The 23707-nt window shown below is 40.0% G+C and overlaps 1 protein-coding gene across 3 annotated transcripts in view; it reads right to left on the minus strand.

The window, feature by feature from the left end:
- AGBL1 (AGBL carboxypeptidase 1) overlaps window positions 1–23707 on the minus strand; it is a 285385-nt gene that overhangs the window by 215469 nt on the left and 46209 nt on the right. For 2 of the 3 annotated variants that reach the window (XM_054077987.1, XM_054077986.1), the window contains exons 6-11: window positions 22904–22941; window positions 11686–11894; window positions 6832–7012; window positions 5799–5872; window positions 3444–3560; window positions 1853–2448 (exon numbers count right to left, since the gene is read on the minus strand). In XM_054077987.1, coding sequence (XP_053933962.1) covers window positions 1853–2448; window positions 3444–3560; window positions 5799–5872; window positions 6832–7012; window positions 11686–11894; window positions 22904–22941 — 1215 coding nt within the window. The remainder of the gene's footprint in view (window positions 1–1852; window positions 2449–3443; window positions 3561–5798; window positions 5873–6831; window positions 7013–11685; window positions 11895–22903; window positions 22942–23707) is intronic. The other variant, XM_054077988.1, reaches the window with a different exon arrangement.

Raw genomic sequence — 23707 nt, forward strand, 5'->3', positions numbered from 1 at the left:
TCCCTGTGCTAATTTCAAGTGAACTTCTTTTGTGTGTGTATATATTTTGTTTGTTTGTTTGAGAAAGCTTCTGCTCCATTCCCATTAGAACACGTTGCCTTTTGGGTTAAATGACTGACTGTAAAATTTTTATTCTTTACAGTATTCTGTCAAGGTTGATTTATCCCCATGTCCTCCCAGTCAATGCCAATCTCTCAAATGGCCAGCCTTGCCCCGTGATGAAATATCTGCCATAACTTATAAACCTACTAGTTTGTCTCATAGTGAATCTTGACTCTAAATCAAGCTAATTTCTACTCATTATTAAAGTGAAGTTCTCTGATCCCTAAAGATGATCAAATGTGGAACGTTTGATCTGTGGAACAGATTTTATTCTTGACCTTTGCAGCAATCATGTTATGCCCTCAAGCATGATATGATTATTCCCTTTTTAGCTGTATGGTTACACATGTTATTATAGTCATAAAAGCAAATCTTCTAGAGCAACAGTGCAAGGAGAAGATGGTAGAGTGATTTCACCTTTAAATAAGATCTTTAGCTTTTATATTTGCTGAAGAAAGAATCATTATCTCTCTAGAGGTCAGAAATTAGTGGTATTCACAAATGCCATTTGATTAGTGTTGATCAGCTTTAATGTTCAGCACTGAATCCAGCCTCTTTGGTGTCTGCTAATAACTCCCTATGCCACTAAAAAGAAATATAAAGTCATTGCACACAGCCACACACAGAACAAATGAAATGGCAGTTATAAGAAAAGCTTGCTCTCCCAGCACAGCTTCAAAACACAACTTTCTCCTCATGTGAACACCCGAAATAACACAAGAAAAACAGCAGCCTTTAGCAATGTGCCATGGGGGAGATCTGTTTTTATTTCTTCCTGCATGTTGCATGCCGTATATGCCGTCTTCTCCTAGTAGGCTGGACAGCAGGGAGGAAAAACAACTTGCTTACATTGCCCCCGATGATGCTCTCTAGCTCATGAGAGACTTCCTAGAAGCAGGTGTACATGCTAGGGAAGGAAGAGAAGCTTCTGGAGGACCTCATGGGGCAGAGAGAAAGCAAGAGGTATTGCAAGAAGGGACACAGCAGCAGAAAGGTAGACAGAGAGATTCCAGAGAATAAACTGACACAAACACACAGCTCTGAAAGGACAGAAAGAATTTCTCCTTATAAAGCCAGATAGGACCCGTCATTGCATACGCTAAAGGTGGTGGGTTAAGATACAGACTGAAGGCAAAAAGTATCCTGAAACAACACAGAGTCTTCACCATCTCTAAAATGAATCTGTTCTCATGTGTGTTCTAACAAATTCACAGATTCATGGCCCGTTCTGGGTTTTGCTTCTTTTAAGGAAAAGGCACTAGTAGATCTATGTCAGAGTTTTGACAAGCTTTGAATCCCATCACGTACATTGATACATTTATCAATAACTAGTTTAATCAATAAAACTTGGAGTATGAGACAGAGGGGTGTTTATGGATTCAGAGAAGTCAGAAAAATCCCACTCCAAGGTTGCCACTACCATCTTCACCTATGAGACAAAAAAAACCAACTCACAGACAGGTTGCAGTTCACCCACTGACACACAGAAAGTCAATGTCAGAGATAGTAAAGAAGCTTGCTGACTCCTAATCCTGTTCATAATCCACTTAGATGTCATTCTCCTTTCCCCTGGAGGAAAATCTAAATAAAACCATCCTGCTGTTTGGCCTGTCTCCTTGTGACAAATCACCAGATAGCCCAAAATTTGTTCTATAACTTTCTAAAACATTCAGAGATGTGATAGTACCTACATAAACCAGTTTTGAGCCTGAAAGCTCTCAATGTGGCAATTATATTAAAGCACAATCACCTTTGAACCCCATACTTGCGCTCCAACATGGGTTTGCTGTAAGGAGGTGACTGGTGACCCCAGAAATCAGGAAATGCCAAGTCTTTGTAGTCTGGTATGGATTTAACACATTTTGCCTTAGCTATGTAGATGCGAGGGCTGTGGAATGGGATATCCCCTTGGTGTTTCTCCAGAAGATTTGTCGCTACATCAGAGCTCTCCAGCCTCCCTCCAGGACTAGGATTGATCGAGTACTCACATTCAGAGTAAAACATTTTTTTGTACCAAGCAGCCTCGTTTGGGAGAGGACGCAAAGTAATCGCGTGACTCTTGGCTCTATCTTCATCTTCACAGGAGCCTGCATCTTGAGCTGCTTTTATGATGTCTCTCTTTTCATCAATCGGATGCCATCTGCATTTCTCCTTTTTCGTCAGGTTCTGCAGTGGGACTTTGAAATCCTTTTCCTTTGGATCTGGTCCCATCTCTGTGGCACTTTGCTTTCTCCATCTGTAGTTTGCATGTTTCACAGAAGTAGCATTTGGAATGAAATGAAAGGGAGCAGAGGACTCAGTCTTGTCCTCCAAGGTCTTCTCTTCCTCAGGTTCTGATTCAAACTCCTTTAAATTAAAAAAGCAGAATAAATTAAAAGACACGGAAGATAGATAGCGCCTCCTTCCAGAAGAAACCTTTCAAGGAAGAAAGAGAAAATATTTAAAAATCTCCCAAAACTGTACTCATTTGATAAGACAGTCAAAGTAAAATCAGCCCATGGACCACCTGCCAGAATTTCTTTATCCACAAAGCCATTTCAAGAGTAGTCCTCAGAAACTAAAAGGATCAGGCTGAGTCATCCGGGCAAGTCATCTCCAACCAAAGCTGATTTTTCCAACAAATTAGGGAAGAGTATTTGCAAGGCATTTTTTTAGAATATAAACCTTTCAGCAGGGTAAAGGAGGCCAATTCGTCATGCAAAACTCCACCTCTGCCTTCATGCAAATGTATAAATTAATCCCATTTGACTACTTATGGTCATAATAAGTGTCACAGCATTGTGTCTTCAGGAGATACGTTAAGCCAGTGATGCTTTCCACATTCATATTTGAATCACAGCTTTCAGCTCTCCTGAATTCCAAGACTTGTAATGAGTGCAACACTCCTCTTCATTTGCAGTCCCAGACTGCCACAGAACAATGATTTGAACAGTGCATTTCACTCAGTGGCTGTGCAATCTTCTCCATCACTTCCTTTAAAACACTAGTTGACAGTATTTATTTTTCACATCTCAGTCTGGTCTTGATACTGCTGTTGAAATTGCCAGCAAGGATACAAATTATTATCTGACAAATTTCTCATATGGCAATTGATTCAATAGTGCTTACTTGATCCGTACCCAGTCAAATACACACCAAATAACATCGCTCTCTTTCTACCACTCTTGATTCACACCAATAAACTATAGCAAAAAGTCTTAATCTTTGTTTTTCCAGTCCTACAGGACATCTAGGCTTCCTTTTGCAATAGCCTTGTATATCTATCTCTTGTCAATACTCCTTTCCAAGTATTTCTTAAACTTTTTCATATTCACAAATAAAGAAAACCATACTCAGAGTACCTGAAAATTATGGGAAAGTTCAGGACACATAGCCTCATATTGTCCAAGCTCTTCCTCTGGCCGGTCAAGCACTGGCCTTGTCTTTAATTTGTTCACATCTGTCTCCAAATCATAATCCTACAAAAACAGAAAAAAGGAGTATATTAAACATGCTCCACGAGATGACTGTGAAAGTTATATTCTACATAATACCCTTGATTTCTAACGATCTCCTACTCATATAATGAGTGCTATAACTTTTCTTTCCATACTCACGAAGGCTGTTAAAATCATTTTATGGAATGGAAAATAGAGGCATAAGAGGAACAACTGCAACATGAAAAAGGGGAATTTGATGCTTTGGTATTTGAGTACCTAAGCAGAGATATCGTGAAAGACAGCTTCGAAAAAACATCAAGACTGAAACTTCAACTTTCTTATAAGCACCTCATGTTAGGAGGTTTCAAAATAAAATACAAAAACAACTATTAATTATTTCTTTGCTAGCATTTGGTAGGGCTTACTTACATGTTGAATTATTTGTATAGCACTGTGGTGTAATGAGCAGTCATCACTGCCAGGTTTACATCCTTCCCTCTTGCCCCATTTGCATTTCTTATGCAATGACCGGATTCTTGACATAGGTCAGTTTTGGTTCTTCTATCTGATATGGAGGTGTGTGGTATTCAAATAATTCAACATGTAAGTATGCCCCACCAAATGCCAGCAAAGAAGTGATTCGCTCCAGATAAACAGATTAATTTCTCAAGCTATTACCAAAAGAAAAAAAATGTAAAAATTGACACAATGCAAAAGAGCCAATGGCTTTTCAAGCCTTGAGACACACTTGTATTGCAAAGCAGGTTTGAACTGCTGTTTGGGACTATTTGAAAAGGCAATAAAGAGCTGAACAGAGTATTTGAGGTCAGTTTAAAAGGATCTGCCACTAACAGCATAATGATGCATAAGCAGCTTCAAACTAGCTGAAGATTTGGGTTGAGAAGCATAGATGGTTGATGTGATGATTTTGATTTTCATGGAACTGTTTGATTGATATTCCTAATGCACATAGATATATGTTACGTAGCTGTGAAAATATCTGTAAATCACATCCATACCAGGAAACACTGTGCAAGTGGTATCTCATACAAAAAAAGGTAAACTGAAAGTTCATTATCCATTCACTGCTTGCTTTCCCTGTAGAAAGATTTGTCATGGGAGATATATGACCAACACATCAGAAAATGGTACTTAAAACTCACATTCAGAGCAAACTCTTAGGCAAAAAAATCCTGCTTACATGTACTCGGTAAATCCTTATGAATAATGAAATAGTTCAGAGGCATATAGGATCTGTTTCTGAATGAATAACTAATTAATGTGATAAATTCACTATGAACCTTTTTCCTAACGAGTATCTTGATGAGCTCTAATATTCAGATAAAAACAGCCAGACAAGGGCAAGTTAGGACACTGAATTAATGTGCTGTTTATTTTTTTAACTTCCTTTTTTTGTTGTGTGACATTGGTTTAGTACTTGAGAAGAAAAAGATTGGACAAGTAAGGAAAATGCCCTTCCACAGAAGTTTCAATCATATCCAATTAGACTGCATTTGCAGCTTCACTTCTTTAATTTGCCTTCCCAAACTGCTTCATGTGGATAAGTCTTATTAACTAGCATTCACTATTTCACATTTGCATATGTGCTTGTATGCATTTTCACAATAAAAAAGTTTACTCTTTCATCCTCAACTGTTAGGGGAGGATTTTTTTATGAGTTAGATCATTACAGAGAGAGTGCAAAGAGAGAAGTCAGAAAAGTCTAATAATTCATTATATTATTTGTCTGTGTGCAGCAACCAATAAAGAAAGAATCGGGGTTCAAAAGGATCATTTGTGGCTCGAGAGAACTAACCTTTTGCTTAGGGTAGGTGCACAACTCAAATATGCTCTGATATGAGAAGAAAGAGAGGGTTAGCCTTTCCCAGGTGATAGTTCATCTTTCCCCTACTAAGTGCCATTTCTGGTCTACACCCAGAGGAATCAAAGATCTGTCATTTATCCTTGACTGTGCACATTTCTAATAGCCACTGGTCAGTCTCTCTGCAGGAACAGAGAAGTCGACAAACCTGCACCATCCTGGGTGAAAAGCATGACAATAAAATAAATTCAGGGAACTGTTTTCAATGAAAGTCAAAGCTTTCTCTTTTTCAATTTTCAAATATCCTTCTATTATTTACGCAGTGTATTTATGTGAGACTATGTGCATATCTGCATTCTCTGGTTAGACAGCTTATCAGGATGTCAAAAGGAACAATGAAAACCTTTACTTTCTAGTATGTGGTTGATTAAGGAAACTATGGCTCATAAACCTACTTCCTCCTTACTCTCCACATCTTCATTATCCAGGTCCTTTTCAGTCTCTTCCTCTCCATCACTTTCATAATCACCTGCAGAAGTAGAAAAGACATAGAGGCAAAGGCATTCAACCTAATATCCCTGTCAGGTTCTCTCTTCTGCCATCTCTTCTGTATGTGCCACAAATGCCTTCAAACTACAACCCACCACAACTCTGATTAAAGCAGATTCCATTTGTGAATCTAGTATAAAGGAATTTGGCACTGAACCTCCCACTTTTTAAACCTCTCTTCTCTTGGACTTGAACACTGCTTTTCCAAACCATGACAAATATCACCATGATATGGATCCAACTCGTATTACAAAGCAATACAGAGATTTTCTGCTTGGGTGCAATGGTATTACAGGATGCTCTTAATCTATATTATCTAAATTAGGGTATTTTACTGCTTTCATCGTTATAGTATTTGAGTATCTTCCATGTGAAGCTGAAAGCAACAGAGAAATTGTTTGCAGGTACCATGGAGTCTGCCATTTCTTCTTTTTCTGTAGAGCAGCTATCCTGTCCGTGCACTTCAGGAAGTGCTCGCATCTTTTTATTATGCAGTGTGACTTCTATTTGCTTTTATTTTAGAAAGAAAAAGCATAACATTTCTGCAATTCTTTACTGAAAGATTTTTCTTTGCAGATGGAGGGCAGTGATACCTACAAGTAGTCACACATAGGCACAATTGTCTCTCCCTCTGTTGCTGTTGTGGATCAATGGCATCTCCGGTCACTGCCATGTTCACTCCGTTCCATTATTTTCCAGTTAATAGAAGGAATTTTTTTTTTGTTTTCCCTGCTCCTTTTAATCTTCTCTCATTTATTCTCCAAACTGAATCTCCAAGCTTCAAGACAAGTGAAGAGTAGTTCTGTCTCTACTGAGTGACATCGTAAGCCATCAGATTACTTTTAACTGTACACCTCGGGACTAGGCTGCCAAGACTCCTTTCCCCAGCCCTCACATTTAATTCTCATGCCATGCTCCTTTTCCTCCTACTGAACTCACCATTCAGCCATTTACCTTCAGACCCCTCATAAGGATTTTCAGACTTAGCGATGCCAGGAAGAGGGAAGGAATAGGAACTTCTTAGTGTCGCCACAGGCAGAGGCTCCTTTGGGTAGCACTTTCTCAGAATCTGAGTCGCAGTTGTTATGATAGGATCCAGATTTTTGCAAGATAAACAGTCCTAGGAATCCAAGGAAAAAACACATTAAGAATTGTCACTTAGAGTTGTCCTGCCTGTTACACGCAATCCGTCAGAGCAGAGGCACTCTTCTGATCGGAATAAGAAATCATTCTTTGTATGGTGGTTTGCTTTTTTCTTCTCTCACCTCATGTTTTATTTGGGTGTGGGTGTAGGATGAGGGGTTATGAGGGGTTTTACCCCTCCTTTTTACCTTTATTTAAGGTAAAATTATGCCTGGAACAGCAAGACGTCAAGATTTTGCAGTCAATTAATTATAGAAATACAGGCTGGCATGGACCTCAGTGGACTTCCACTGATGCATGTCATTTAGAAGACATAGCATCCGCTAGCTCTGCTCTAAGACATTATAGTCAGGGTATATCGAAGGAGAACACGATAATAGCATAAGCTAAAATATCCTTACTAACACAGGTAAGAGTTGCGCTGAAAAGAAATATTCTTTAATGTGGATTGAAAAAATCCTGCAGGGAGCCTGTGTATATATTTTGCCTGCTAACACGTGCCAAAAACTGTGTGTCTACATCTTCATACAACTACACTCAGAGCTCTCATGCCAAAATTAACACACAGGTACACCTTGATTTCAATGTACTCAGTATACACAATATATACTCAAAGAGAGCATTCCCTCTGTAATCTGTTCTGTATGGTTATGCATTAAGCCCAGTAGTTAGTCTGAGAGATTACTATGTATTATCTAGTCATAAAATACTGAACACCTGCAATAACCCACATTTTCTACTCCTGTAATCAAAAGTAAGAAATTGAAATATAAGGAGTATGTGTACTTAGAAGACATAAACTATTTTTATATTTGCATTACTGTGCTATTCAAGTAAACTCCTTGGTCCTTTGTTGAAAGAGAACACACGGAACTAAAAGCAAAGATCCTCATGGAGATCATAGTAGGAGTATGCCTTCACTATAACAGAGACAGAGAATTTGGATAAACAAATTACAATGGCTGTATAAAGGTGAAGTTGCTTAAAACCAATCGGCACAATGGTCAGAAAATCAAGCCTTCGGATTTTCCCAAGTAGAGCACATCCATACCACAGCCTCCATCAGAGAGACTGAGTAATCAATGTAGTATTTGACCTAAGTTCACAAGTTGTATCGTGCCTCTCGGCATGTTAGCTTTAGTGGCTTAGGACAAAGACTTAGCTCATCAGAACAAGAATGCACGTCAAATAAGCAGTATTAATGTTCTATAAGGCAAAAGAGAAATATTACAATACGTTCTAATACCATTTAATATTTTTGCATCCCTTCAGCACAGATAAATTGGAATAGCCCAGAGGGATTTCCAATTTCAACAGGCAACTTTGTGCCACTGTCTGACAGCCTGCAGTTAGGATTTGGGCTGGACAAAAAAAATTGTTGAACAGAATGATTAAGATGACCGAAGAACATAACAAAGTACTTATAATAATCAGAAAGAGGAAAATGGCTATATTGGGGTTTTTTTTGCTTGTACAGGATTTTATTCTGTTTTCTCATGTGTGATTGAATAGCATTATAAGATTCAGTTGGATTAACCAGGATTCCTGTAGGGAGGCTAGAAAAATCATCTAAAGCTGACATGCTTACAAGATTTACTACAAGAATCTTAATATGTATTTCTAGATCTCTGGCTGTTTGGAATAAGATGGAGAGGAAAGACAATTTTGAAAGGATCTCCAAGGAAAGTTTTATCGCAGTTAGAGGAAACACTAAGGAGAACAGGTTTCTATTTCCAGATTTTCTATTTATTCACTCTTTCATGTGGTGTTTAGGTATCATTTTTTGTTTGTTATTAAGGGAAATATAAGGATAGTTTTTCCACATGTGGGAACTGAATAGCATTCTTAAACAGGATTAATACAGCTTACTAAAACTGTTCTGGTTTTACTAGAACAGCGAACACGGGACTCTAAAAATGCATGCCTTGGGCCAACCATCTTAATTCACTGCCAAATGAATTGAGAAAGTCAAGAACAAGGCATGTTCGTCCAGACAATGAACTCTGACACACGGAGTTATTCAATGATGGTGTTTGAAAGTCATTTTTTTTTACAGCAAATTAGCTTACGAGTGCAAACAGGCCTTCAAATACCTAAGAGGTTATTTGTGGGACTGTTTTCATTACTGTTCATAAAGTGCTCTCAGATTCCAAGATAACACAGTTTACAGATGACAGAAAAATATTCCATCACTGTATTGGAAAAACCTTTTTACGCTGACCGCTGAGAAATAGACAGAAGACTGCTTTGTATGTGTGCAAACATTTTTATCTCCACGGTGCCTTTTCTCATACTAAATCTGTAATAGTCCAGATAGTATGATATGTATGTGATGTACACAAAAAGGCAAAAGATAATAATGCTAATGGATGCTACTGCTGGGGAATATAGGGTGGAGTATAGGATATTATCATGCTAGGGTAAACCCTAGTACAGGAAGGCTGAAGAGATACCAGGCAAGCTTAAGAAACTAGATGGATAAATGATAAAATAGCAAAATAGTGCTCCATGTACTGCTGTCTCCTAAAGGGAATACAAACCTGTTATCTTGTCTTAGAGTAGGCAGCTCTGTCACTGCACACAAAGCCAGCCTGTTGCTAATGTGGTATTTAACTGCCATGGAAGTCTAAGTGGAGCTTGGAAAAAGAAATGTGAGCAGAAAGTGCTTCTTTTTCATGAGTGAATTTGTTATCTAAAATTATTTTTCATCCCAGGTAGGACTGGAACTCAAAATATCTCTAAATTCTCCTCAAATAAAGTAGCAGTCACTTCTAATCTATGTAGGAGACAGTCTGTGAATTATTGGCTCTTCCTGTAAAGACATAGGCTTAAGGGCTATTAAAAGCTCAGGTATTTCAGCTGTCCATCAGCCCATACAATAAGCAGCTGAAGAGGTTTCAATTGAAAACCAGCCTTGTAAACAGAATTCCACAGGAGATTGTTAAAACAAACCCATCTTGGCAAAACTGTTTCAATTTCAATGGATGAAAAAAAAAAAGAATTAAAAGGAGTTTCATCAGAACTGTTCCGGCTAGCTTTTAACACCTTTGAAATCCCATCAGAGTTTAGTCCAGGCTAATTGCCACAGCCAGCAAACTCCTAAAGGCACTAAAATATTGTCTAGACACTCAAAGAGCCCCACTGCCTTCCCAAGCGGTAGTTTGTCTTACCCTGTCTCCCCCTCTCTCTTTCTCTCTCTCCTTACAGCCTGCAATTCCTCTCGGAAAACATTCACCATTTCCTGTTTGCCATGAAGATTATAAAGATTTTGGTAGTAGCAGCAATTTCTACCTCGGGTCAGAGTAGGGAAGAGCATGAGCGAGACCTCTTAGGGCTGCCAGATTCCTTCCAAACCCTCATGCCTTGGAGCAACATTGTAAGACTAACAATATCCCAAAGAAGTAGTGAGGGAACATTGAGCTTTAAATTTATTAACCTTGGTAACAGTACTTCCAAGATCTCCCTAGGAGCAAACCATAGGGAAAAAAAAAAAGAGCAAACTGGATGCCCCTGAAGCTGTCATTTCCGCTCCACTTCTAACCTTTGGAAGGATTAGAGTTATCAGTGTTCACCGGAGTCTTACTGTGTCATTTCCTGTTTGTTTACCCAAGGTGACCCCATTTTTGCACTTTCCATGGGGTTGCTCCCAGGCTGAGCTATCAGGAGATGTTAGCTCAGAGAGCTACATAGTCTGTGGAAGGCTCTTGAGAGGGAACGAGCTGACATCTACCCCAAAGCAGCTGTTGCCATTCACTCTATCCAAGTTTCTGCAGACTAGGGACTTCTCTAACACAGGCTATGATTCCTTGAAAAATCTGTTGGTTCTGGACACCTCCTGCCACCTGAAAAAGCGGTCAACTCCTTATGAGGAAAATGAAGTGAAGAAACTCCACCAATCTACCACCTTCTACCGATAAGAAATAGTTTTATCACAGGAGAATCATTCATAATAGCAATGAAAGGAAAGGTAAAACAGCAGATACACTGGATTATAAGGCAATGGATTTTCTGGAGGGGAAGGGGTCAGGTTTTTCATTCTGTCTGTGATGGTGCTAGAATGACATAGTGCACTGCCCAATGAGAATGACAATGGAAATACTCTTTGTGGAATCACATGGGTCAAGAACTGAAGGTTTCCTCATAAATGACTTCTTCAAAGAAGGTTAATGAAACACTTTGGTGAGAGAATTTGAGGAAACTATTGCTGTTCTGCACCTGCCCTTTCTATACCATACAGGAGTCCCATATTCACGACAATATCATCTTTCTTGATGGACCCATGTTAGTGTTTTACAAGATTAAAGTTGGGCTTCCTGAAAAAGTTGAGCAACACTTCTGTGGAGACACTGCACAGTTCTTTGGGATAGGAAGTCCAAGCAGACAGCAGGATCCACAGGGGAAGATGGGAGGGAAGTATTAAAAAGCCTGAACTACAATTCCCATGAGGCTTAGTAGTAATTACAATTAATTTTAAACTGAAACACTTCAGCTTTTCTGAAATACTAACTGTGAAAAAGTCAATGATTTTACATTTACCGTAATTTTTTTTTCACTTATAGGTTATATAAATACAGGCTAAAACTGCACTGTGAGGCATATCGCAGCACTAATTACCAATCCATCTTATTTAAGCACAAAACTACCATGTACCTGTACACTTGTGAAGAGAATCTCCATACCCAGGGAACCAAGGAATGTTTCCCTGCCCAGCTGAATATTGGTGATGTGCTTTAGGCAGAGCAGGAGACCCCTACGAATATAAATGTAGTTGTTGGAGACATCATGGTGATGCCAGTCTTGATAGAGTCTCAGCAATCCACCCAGGTACCCTTTGTTCACTGCCCGTCGGCTGTTAGATTCTGAAAATGAAGAGAAAAGGCTGAATTAAACTCTTTCCACTGGTCACTCTGTCTGATAACCGTGTGGCTACTCCATGCTCAAATCGACAAAACCTGCTCATTCTTGCTTAAAGGTCTCAGTTTAAAAAAAAAAACAATACAATTTGGAATGTTATTTACTAAGCATAAGCTAGGCTCTTGGAATTGTAAATGCAAAGAAAATGAAGCAGTGTCTCTGTCTTATTGGAAATGGTTGCCCAGAACCCTCCAAATGAACCAGAACACGGGTGGGGAAAGGGCAGAGCCTATGTCTCCTTCCAGGTGCTAATAAACTTAATGCCAACTGCAGCACCATAAGAGTTCCTGAAACTGAAGGAGCTCCTGAGGAGTGAGAAAAGCTGAAGAAAAATAAGCTTAGTTGACAGCAGGTCATATAATCTTCACATAGTGCTGTATTTCAGTCCTGACAGAACGTGTCGCTGAGATCAACAAATCCATGTAGTTGCACAATCCTTTCACAGCTAGCAAAAATCTGTTTAACTTCTGAATGTATTCCCACACATACCTGTATAGTGAAAGCCATGAAACAGATGATCCTGCGAACCCACAGTATTTAAAAATTAACAAAACACCAACATAAGCAACAGAAGTTTAGGCTTCTTTGCTGTTGCTTTCTGGTTCTGAGATTTTAAAAGTCACATTCAGGTCACATTTAAAGGCTTTACTCTATGAAGAAGAAAATTTTTTTAAAAAAAGCATTTTTAAAAAAGAAGCTTTATAAAAATATAAAAGGAGACCTGCACTGTTTCTTTAACCATATATCTCTGGGATATCAGACTAAAAGAAGATTATGAAACTTGTGATAAAGTCCGAATTCTGCTGAGTATTTTAAAACACATCCTTTCAGCCACTCTGTTCCTTCCTTTGCTCCATATAACAAACGTGAAGCCATATCAGACTCTAGGGTCTCTCCCTTCAAACTAATCCTGCCTAAACATATTTTCCTGAACTGGTGCTGACATTTCTTGCTGTGGCACACATTAGAAGCTGTCAGAATCGCAATAATCAACCAAGAGGCCAGGTAGCATACGTAAGACTGGAACTCGGCTCCCTGAATACCAATCAGTATTTGCTGCTTACAACAGATGGCTCTTGGTATGGTTTCTCCAAAGCTAGGAGGCTCCAATTCATTTCCAGTTCATTAAAAAAGTGCCAGAGCTTTTTACACCTGGAACATTAAAGTCATCAGTGCAGATTTACAGGGCAGGAGAAGCAGCTAGAGGCTGAGAGAGAGAGCAGAAAAGGCTAAGATGCTGTATGAAGAAAATCAATGAAAAGGAAAGCCATGGAGAGAGTAACCAGAAAGCAGCCAGTAAGCAGTAAACCTCAGTCCCAGTGATGAAGTAGATGCAGGCGTTCGAAAGGGGAAATCACCTGAGTTTGCTCTGTACAGTACATTAACAAACTCCTACTTGGAAAAGGGACTGGAGGGTAGATCTGCTACCTGTTTTTGTCCTGCAGTTTTATCTACCATTGGTACGACCAGGGAGGCAACAAAAGACATCCTCAGATGAGTCTGCCACCTTACTTTAATCCTGCTCTGCACCTTCAACCTGCTGACATGCCTTCACACTGACCTGCTGGTCCCACAGCTATTCCTACACATCCCTGCCCAGTCTCCTACACCTTGGCCTGCAATATTCTCTAGCACTTTATCCTCTTGCTGTGGAGTATTTCCCACTAGCTCTGCCAGTACATCTTGTGTTTCAAGTCTCAGTAATTGTCAGCATGTAGGTCACTCGTTTCCTTTTACCTTCACTTTATGTTTCTTTTTTTATTTGACTTTCTGCAAGAAAACTTTAATTGCTTGAGAATCCCTTATCAGTCCCAATGATTTTATTCATGATTACCTGTTAATCCTCAACCAACTGTCACGTTTACTAACCTGCAGGATGACTAACCCCTTAAATCAGTCAATCCTCCTTGAAGAATAACTGAGAAAGCTCTGTAAAAGTCAGTAAGTATACAAAACATGACAAGAAGAAGAGAGTCAGAATGTGTAAGTAGGGACAATTTGGATCAGAATCAGAGCTTCCCTGAACTGTTCAGAGGCAGATGAAATTGGACTAGATGTAGGGATTTATAGCTCCTAGCATTCAGGGCTTGAAGGCTATTTCTGTGTCAATGTTGATGGGAAAAGGGAAATATTCAAAAACACCATGGCTAGATCTTCTGGGGGAATGCATTTTAAAATAAACAAATAAATAAATATCATAAACTGTGTTGGTGACGTTTTCCTCACTTCTCTCAAGACAGACTTCCGCATTTGGATCCCAGCTCCATAGAGACCAGAACATATAAATTTCCTATGCCTCAGTTTTATCACTGGATGAAAAGCATAGAGGAAGCTTAGCAAAGTAACTTCACTGTGTTTCCCCTCACGTTTTCGGTAGCACTTACCACCTTCAAGATTAAAACAGTTGCTTTGAAAAGTGAAGCTCAGAGTCTGTTCTGTGAGGAGGAGATGGAAGAGGCAGGACTATAGTTTCCTCAGCACTTTGATCAGAAGTAATGATAATTACTTGCTGAAGTGGCAAAAAGAACATTCATTTTGTTTCTCCTGCCTGATTTCATCGATTCTCCTCTCCTTTCCTGCGCTGTTAGTGCTTTTCTTATTTTCTTCCATTTTTCCCGTTGTATAGTCAATAAAGTAGTGAATAAATGAAGGAGGACGTATGCCAAGATCTCCAGAAGGCAGAATGGAAAAAGGAGGCCTCTCCACCTGTCCGCGTCTGTTGGTCTCTCCATCTAGGGATGCACCTGCATGGGTATCTATCTATATTTTGGCACAAATACAGATGGTAGAAATGAATCATACAGGTACAAGCAGCACTGCATGGATTTATAGGCAGCACGAACCCACCCCTCCTGCAGTCAGCATGAATGATCTTTGTGGCAAATGGTAAAATGTCCTACATCTTTTGACCCTTTTACTGCTATTCTTCCATTAGTCCCTTTCCTTCTTCCTGTATACAGCCAGTGTCCAGAGGACGTGGAAATTCTCCTTCCACCCAGCTTTCAGAAGCACCCAGGGATGGTGATTCCTACTTTAATTCGTATTTGGTCTGTGTGACAAACGCACTCCTCTTGTTTGAGCTAACTGGACTTTGGTCCAGGCAGACATTCAGCAAGTAGATCTAACTGAAGCCATCTCACAGTGTAAGGCTCTCGGTGAGAATGAACTAAACAACAAAAAAACCAAAACATAGTTTGGTGGGAAGCTAGGCAGATAAACACCCAGAACTGCATTAACGGCAGGAAATCTGAACACAAATCAACCACTTAACACTACAAATATCTACAGCCACCAGGGCCCATTGAGCCCTTGCTCTATAGCAGTGATCTCCCGTGAGTAGGGGATGCCTGTCAAGGTTACTCCTCAATGCTGAGAGATCCCTTACCTGACACCAGGCATTAATGGGCTGGTAAGCGACATCTTTTATGTGTGTTTAACATTTAAAATATATACAGTAAGTTTATGGGTTAGTCTTTGTATCCTGTACTAATTTTAAACACAGTAAGTAGTAGAATATTAACCACGAAGTCACCTGTACTTATTTAACATTGTACATACCTAAATTTACTGGTTAAAATTCTATCTACCAAATCTGATCTGTCTGAGTGGTATCTGATTCTTCTTCCACAGTAGTGTCTCTTCTTCATCTTATTCTGTCATCTCTGACAGGGGAGCACAGTCTTCACCACCTTCTCCATACCTGTCACTGGCATACTACCTTCTTTGAAAGACCTTCAGTCCTGTCTGCTGAGTCTGGGATGGGTCACAGGGAAACACCAAGTTTCCCACACGTCTAGGTCTTTTCCTTTGCTTCTGGCTTCCAGGGCAGTGCTGATAACCAGTGAAAGTTTACACACTGCAGCACAGAGTATTTTATAATTTATAATAAGTATTTTATAATCTATGCAGTTACCCAGAAACATTTGATACAGGTGCACAGCCAACGTGTGAGAACACCAAATGATTAACGATGCATCTAAATTAACAAGGTGATCACACTACAAAGGAATTCCCAGTTTTGACAGAATTCTGTTTTCATGTTGGGGGACCAGGGCAGACCCTAAAGCCAGGGTTTCAGTCTCGTAGATGAGTCTCATGACTGCCAGTGTTGCTGTGGACATTTCTGAAGCCCTCCTCACATTCCAGTCTCATTTGAAGTATTTACCAGGAACACAGGGAAAATTGGAAAAAAAAATGCAGCGTATTTAATCACAAAAATGAATTACTGTCAACCTGAAATATGATGAGCAATGCAGTGCTTACCACGCAGAACAAAGAGATATTTATCTTTCTGTCTGTCTGCTTAAATCTCTTTGTTGATGCCACTCAGCTGATTCATTATGCCAAGAACATACATTGCTACAGTTCAGAGATTAGGATGCTCTGTTAAATTAACCTTTTGGTACCCAAAGGGGCTAAAGGAACAAGAAAATCTCCAGCTTTGCCAGTTTACTTTAGTGATCACCTCTTAGGAATAAAAGATGTGAGATATTTCTTAAAGCAAAGAGAAAACAGCTGTTGTATTCAGTCATCGAGATGCTATTTTTCCTACAAATAAGCATGAGTGTTCCCTATAGAAGCAAAATTAATTGTTCCCATGGAGAAATCTAGTCACCCATAAATGCTGGGATGAATTCAGATCCAGCTCTACAGTTCCTGCAAGAAGCTGGAATTATCTCAACTCTTGCTGGAAGCCAGAAGACTACTGTAATTGTGCCCTATAAACTTTGTAATCTAGGCATTTATTTAAGAATTTAGTATAGACGAATAACACTGGCACAAAGGTAAAGAACACAGGCAGGATCTGCTATCAACTATAAGTGCTATGATTTGCTCCTAGACCAGAAATCAGCCACGAGCTTAGCTTCAGTACGAGAACAGCTCTTTCTACCAAAAACCAATATTTGTTTTAGTTCCAGCTGTTGGTCAATTCAGGTGCAGTCATACAAACTACGTTATGACATGCTGGTTCTTCTCTGATTTGTCTTTATTACATTGTCCAAATGTAAAATTAAGAAAAAGCAAACCAACCCCTTTCAATAACTTTTTAATTAGCACCAGAAGGAAAATTATTTTCAAAAAGGTTTATTTCTTTCTCCTTTATTTTTCATTTTCACAATGTCTTCTGGTCATAATTCAACAGAAAGCTGGAAATCGATTAAAAAACTCTTTTTGCACAAAATTTCAAGCTTGATTTTTCTGACCAAAGTGATCTGAAAGAGTTCAAATAAGGATGCTATAATTTGGAAGACTTCCCCAAATTCAACCACTGCATTTTCTGAAGCCAGATCATCACTGGAGGCACAAACACTGCCTATGCTAAGACAAAGGCAGTAAGCAATCACTATTAAGAATGTCAAAGGATAATGCAGCTCCTCGACACTTTGGTTCTATTATACCCACCCCTCAGGAGCAAAACAGTGGGAAGCTGTCATGCCCCAGGAGATGAAACCAACCTTTTTCTCTGGAGCACCTAGTTATTTTCAGTTTGGGATATGTTTATTAAAGAAGACCAGTCCTAGGGAAGGGAATATAAAGGACATTCAGAAATATTTTTCCCCCCAAAGAGATAAACTTAAAAATAGAGAATCAAGACTATTTACATTCTGAAATTCAGGAAGAAAGGACGGACACAGAACTTGGTTTAGGTTATTATGAAAGGAACTATTTTCAAAATTCAACTCTGATGACAAAATGCGAGGTTTGGGGCGAGACTGATAATGAAGTTTGAATCCAGAGGTGGGTAATGAAGTCTTAAACTCATCATGAGAAATGGGTACCTAGCAAAGTACCAGGAAAATCACAAACGTTGTGCTGTTGGCTACAGGAACTGACATAGTTTAACCATAGACGTATATTCACACAAGATCAAAGACCTGCGTCGGTAGGTCTGTTACAAAGCATTATTAATTCCAACACAGAAGGGTGCAGGTCTTTCAGAAACCATAATCTGCTTATGTGCTAGAACATCATTTTCTGTTCATTGCGGAGTTACTTGCCCCTCCTTGATACCAGCATAAAAGGAAAAGAATGACACCGATTATTGTATCCTGTCAGCCAAAAGACATAATCCTTATGCTTTGATGACAAAAAATAGTGGGTGAAAGGTTAAATAAAGGTTAGTTGATGGGAGATGAGGAGGAAAAAGCAAGAAAAAAGATGAAAGGCTGGGGGGGGGAGACAGAGGGAATGGAAGACAAGAGGATAAAGAGAAGATGAGGAAGGTAAAGATATAGAAAGGGAGGGGGAAAGGCCATCAGCAATAACTGCTGTTAGCACACAGGATTGTCTTAATGAAATAAGCATGATCACAGGGTCACCACAACCTGTCTTTTTAAATTGCTTGTTACAATTTTACTAGGCAGACACTGGAAGAAGGGCCCTGCCCATCTCCCCAGCCAGTTCCTTCAATATCCACTGAGCAAATGCCTTGGAGATCAGCTCTAGCTAATTTCCTTAAAGACGTGCAAGCTGCTAATTCTGGGAAGTACAGATAGTCCAGGAATAACAAATACAACCAAACTTATATTAAAATAACCTGCTGATAAACAAATTAACTCACCAAATATAAATATAGGATTAAGCACTGATGGGAGTGGGGATCCCTATAATCACATCGCCACCGTGTGGCTCGAGGTGCAGAGTGGCAGTGGCCAGTTTGGTCCATCGCATTGCCTTCCGCCTGCAAACCCCGAGATATGCACTTGCCTGTAGTTATAGAGCAGGTGTCCAGTTTTCTTCCAAGCCTCCAAAAGAGGGAATGGTTTGCCTGCTTTATTTCGGGTGGTGGATTCACTAAAAGCAACAGAGCCCATGTGGAGGATAACCGTTGCCTTCCACTGTTGCTCGAATGGATTCATACTCCAGCTGGGATTTGCCCCCTCCGCACATGGGCCCCTGGCAGGCATGAGAGGGCTTAGTGATGAGTTTCCCAGGCCCTAAGACAGAACTGGAGCAAAATACAAAGGCAGATGTACAGAAGAGGAGCAGAACAAAGCCAAGGGAGGCTGGAAAATGTAGCAGCCATACCCTGGGACAGACAGAAGAAATTCTGGAAAGGGCGCTGTGCTTCATCCCACCTCAGTTTATTATAGCTGTTGTATCTTCCCACTCCCATCCACACCCTGCACTGTATTAAGCATCTAGAAATTGAAGAAGGAAGGACGGACAGGTGTAATACCGGAAAGCTTGACTGTAACATCCAAGAAAAGAGTAAAAAACTCCTAACACTCTCATGGCACTGCAGCACTATTAGAGATATTTACCAAGCAATGTGTTCAGCTTGTATAATAATGTAGTTCAGTCACAGATAGTTCACAGTATGGTGGAGAGGCAACAGATGTAAAATATAAGCAAACCAAACAGCAAGGCAAGGCAGAAAGGACTTGCTAAATGCCGCTTGCTGTGTGCATGGCAGATGCAGAACAGCAATTGGTTAAGTACTCTGGGATGCTTGGAAAGAGATAAAAAGTCAGAAGTGAGAGACTAGCTGATGGTCAGGGGAGAAACATCTTCAATATTTCAGTAATCCACACTTCCATAGATAGACAGATGCAGCACTGTCATTAGAAGAGACCTAAACTTATACTCTTCCATTATTCACCTTCTCTATGACTATCATCAATATTCACTACGCGCAGGGGAACAGGACAAACAAGGTCACTCTTATCTTACACTGGGTTTCCAAGTATTTCTTCCCTGTTGTGGATGAAGCACAAATTTGCAGCATCCTCTCACTTATTTCTTTGGAAAATCTTATACTTTCCCCTCTGAAACAGAACAGCAACAATTTCTCATGTATAGCTGGACTTGTAATTTTTTCATATATTGATGCCTTCTTTCCTGGTAGATCTTGCTTCTTGCAGTTATGCACTTGTTAAATGTGCACTTAGAATCAGCTCCTGTTAGGAAAGAGACAGAAGCCAAAAATTTTCTAGCCAGTCCCTGGCTTTGCAGGTGGACAAAGTCTCAAACAGAGCTTACGGAAGCCTGAGGAGCTGAAGAAGGATGTTCCTGAATCCACCGGGGAGACACACTGCCATCTGCCTGCTCCCTTTAAAACTACTGTGTATTTTCCCGTTGCGGATCACTGCCAAAAGAAGAGGGGAAACTTATCCTCCAACACTACTCCATGCATAACCATGACCCTTGAGATCACTTGGGGATGAAACACTTAAGGATACAACAGCCCTACAGAGAGACCCTCAAGAACAGGTGTGTTCTTGCCCCGTCTGTTTTATAGCCTTCACCCCAGTAAAATTGAATCCCACCACTATTTCCCAACAAGCGTGTTACTGCAAGTCTCCAAAATAGCTCACAATAATCAGTCCCTCAATTCCTCAACTCAGTGCTGTAGCACATTATTCCAGGATTCCTGCTTCCCGTTTAGCTCGTATCCAAACATGCTGAAGGGCTTCTGGGTGCTTTGCCATGTACAATTTTACCCTTTGTTTTCATAAGCAACTTTCAAGGGCTTTAGCATTCAGCAGATTTGATTTTTAACTTTCTAAGAACCGCTGCACTGTTCAAAGGCACTAAGGTCATGGTCATAAGTAAGTTAACTGTGACAAACAAGTCTGTCCTGATGCAATCATGAAAAAGAATTCAGCTCTTTTCCAGCCATAGTGAATTTATCTCTGGAAGAGCCAGAGCTGTTTTTCACATCTCCTGTCCCACACCTCCCAAAAGACACAGCCTGCTCATTTGTATGCAACTACCAGAGCAGCCTGCTCCAAAAGCCTGGAGCTTCTTGTGTCCTGAGCCACGGAACAAGGAGAAAACTAAAAGATAATCTTGACCGCTCAGCATCAAACTGCAGAAAACATCAGAAAATACAGTTCAGGTTGACTTGTGGGCTGACATGCTCTATTTAGTTGCACATTATTGGCACTGTTTCCCAAATCTCAGCTCCGGTGCCTTAAAAGAACATCAGCTGAAACAGACCATGTGTTCTCCTAAAGAAAAAAAAATCACTTTTCCATAGAAGCAGTAGCGAGTGCTGCAGCAGTGTTGTTCAGTAGTGAATGATAAAGGAGAGAAGGCCATAACAGCAAACTGGGAAGGATGTCTCTTGACAAAGAAATGCCTCTCCCAAGCAATGCGTTTTGTTTGCAATGGTCAGCAGTACAAACGAACACGAGAACCCTAATCTGTACATCACAGTAACGACCCATAGGGGCAATGTAAGGATGTGATGCTTTGCTCAATAGGCTAAATTCTCACTCAAGTCCTTTTTTTGTACCTTCTGTGAAAGCACCTGTGAAACAACCAGAATGATCAGTGTGTTCTTCCAGTACTGGAAACCTCCTATGCACTTCCTAAAACACAAAAAAATGTAGGAGGAAGAACAAACCAATATATTTTCATGACCTAAATTGGCTGAGAAGAGTCTCACAAAAAAAATTCTAAGAATAAATGGATTTAAAAAAAAAAAAAAAAAAAAAAACAACCAAAAAACCAACTTACCTCACCCTAAGAGAAAAAGGGTTGGGAGAATTTGGAGCTGAATTCAATCTTTTTAGATTCCCTAGATCATCCTCAGCATCCCTCCCACAACTTTTATAACATGTATTTACAACTCTCCAGGAGATTACATTTCACAGCATCCCTTAGTAATTAGTCCTCCATTTCTATACACTGTTCTCATCTGTAAACCCAAAATAAGCCTCTAAGTAGAAAACTTATACTATAAATATCTTAGGACAACAAAATTTCACGTCCTAGTACTTATCATAAAACAGTGTGCAGGAGCAAATCTCAAGCTGCCTGATGAGCTTTCAGCTCTCGCTCCACTTTTCTAGCCTTTTCTGTAAATTTCTTTCTACTCTGAAGGCTAATTTTCCTTTTGCATTGCAAACAGCTGTGGCATAGCCCCACAACCCCCTTATTAAGATTTAGTGCCCAAATTGGAAGGTCTTTCCACATTGCAATAATGTGACCTCTGAATCTAGGCAGCAAGGTTAATACTGAGGAATTATTTCAGAATTCATCACTTGAGCTGATGCAACTCAGACATGATCCCATTGCTGCATGCTCATTTAAACACTGCTTCCAGGGCTACAATTTTTCACATATGCATTTATTCCTAATACTATGAAAAGCAGAACAGGAAGGGAAGAAAAGGGGTGAGAGAGAAGGACAATACACCATTGTGATTTATTGTAGAGTACATTGTCTGCAATAGAAGAGTGTTCTTTCTTAATCAAAGCTTTATTAAATTCTGGTAATAAAAAGCTAAGTGTTTATGGATAGGATAAAGGCAAAAAGAAGTAGCACGTTCATTTTAGAATAGACACACCAGCAGTGCATGGCCAAGAACCCGTGTTAAGTTCTTCAACACCCCAAGCCAGCTGGTGCCAATGTTAAGCACAGCCTGCCACAGCAGGACTGTACTCCAACAGTCAATAGGTCTCAGCTTTGTGTGTGCATTATCAGACCTGACACACTTGAAAGGGAGAATAAGGTCATCTCTTTTGGACTACAGAAGTTTTCCAAGCATTTGCCAACAGCATGATTGTTACCAGGTAAGTGCATAGTTCAGCAGCACCACGGGAAAAATGGGTCCTGGCCCCTCTCTCCAGTGATGCTGGAACAGAACAACAAGCATTTGTCACTAGGTAGAGAGGTTACCCATTCCTTCCACTGTACCAAGCTCCAGGAAAACCACTGTTCCTTAAACACTCAAAATAAAGGTCTAGTAAGGTTCCCTCAGCAGCTTGCTCTCTGAGACCTAGAGCACCATCTCTCATAGTGCTCCAAAAAATGTATCTAGATATACAGGAAACTACTGCATTACCGTCTCTCTTTGCTAAGCAGTGCGCTTTGAGACTGAAGGAAGAGGTGGATACCAAGGGAGAATGAGATTCAGCAAGTCGTTCTGTCCAGCAGCACAGCACAGAAAGGAAAGTCAGAAAGAATATGAAGATAATGAATAAAACAAACCAAACAAACTTACTTGATTTCAGCAAAGCTGCCAGAGCCTCAATGGCTGCCCTGGGGAAAGAAGAGATGGAGAAATATTGTCAATTGCTTTGATAATTTTTGTAATCTTCATCTTCACAGTTTTGTGGGCCAGGCTTCCCAGTTGGTCTAAATTGACACCTTATGATGGACTTTGACAGAACTTCAGTGTTTTACACCAGCGGAAGATCCAGTCTCTGATGCTGACTCAGTTATTCTTAAAGACTTATTAGCCCTCTAGCTTTAGTGTTACACTGATTTGTAGTGACCATTAAATTTAAAGCAACACCCACATACCCAAAGTAATGAAGCAAGTCTTGAAACTGCTGCCCCAGAGCAATTTCTTTGTGTCAGTGACCCAACACATGCCCCCTCCAAGCACCAGTCCTTCTATCTACATCAGTAGATGAAAACTTCTGCATCAAGAATCCATGCCAGTATTTCCAGACAAATTCCACTCCCTTATCCGTTTTCCCAAAATAAGCTTCAGCTCCGTCCTCCCTCTCACCAGATTTAACGGAAAAGAAAATTTAATTTTTTTTAATTATGACAGTGTCTTGTATTGTAGTGACATATGAAGGCCCCCACTCAGAGCAGTGAATTGTAAGGAAGATTCTACAGCTCTGTGGTAAGACTACTTGCTCCACAGAGCTTAGAAAATAAATGTGCAGAGGGGAGAGATACACAGATTATTCCATTGACTTGTGTCATTTCAACGTGCGGGTAAGCAGTTCAACCTGCCTGAGTCAGCACAGCACTAGTTTGGATGGGAGCTGGTCACTAGCATTTGTAGCTTGAA

This window comes from Cuculus canorus, chromosome 12 (genome assembly GCF_017976375.1).
Source record: "Cuculus canorus isolate bCucCan1 chromosome 12, bCucCan1.pri, whole genome shotgun sequence".
In the NCBI taxonomy this organism is placed as follows: Eukaryota; Metazoa; Chordata; class Aves; order Cuculiformes; family Cuculidae; genus Cuculus; species Cuculus canorus.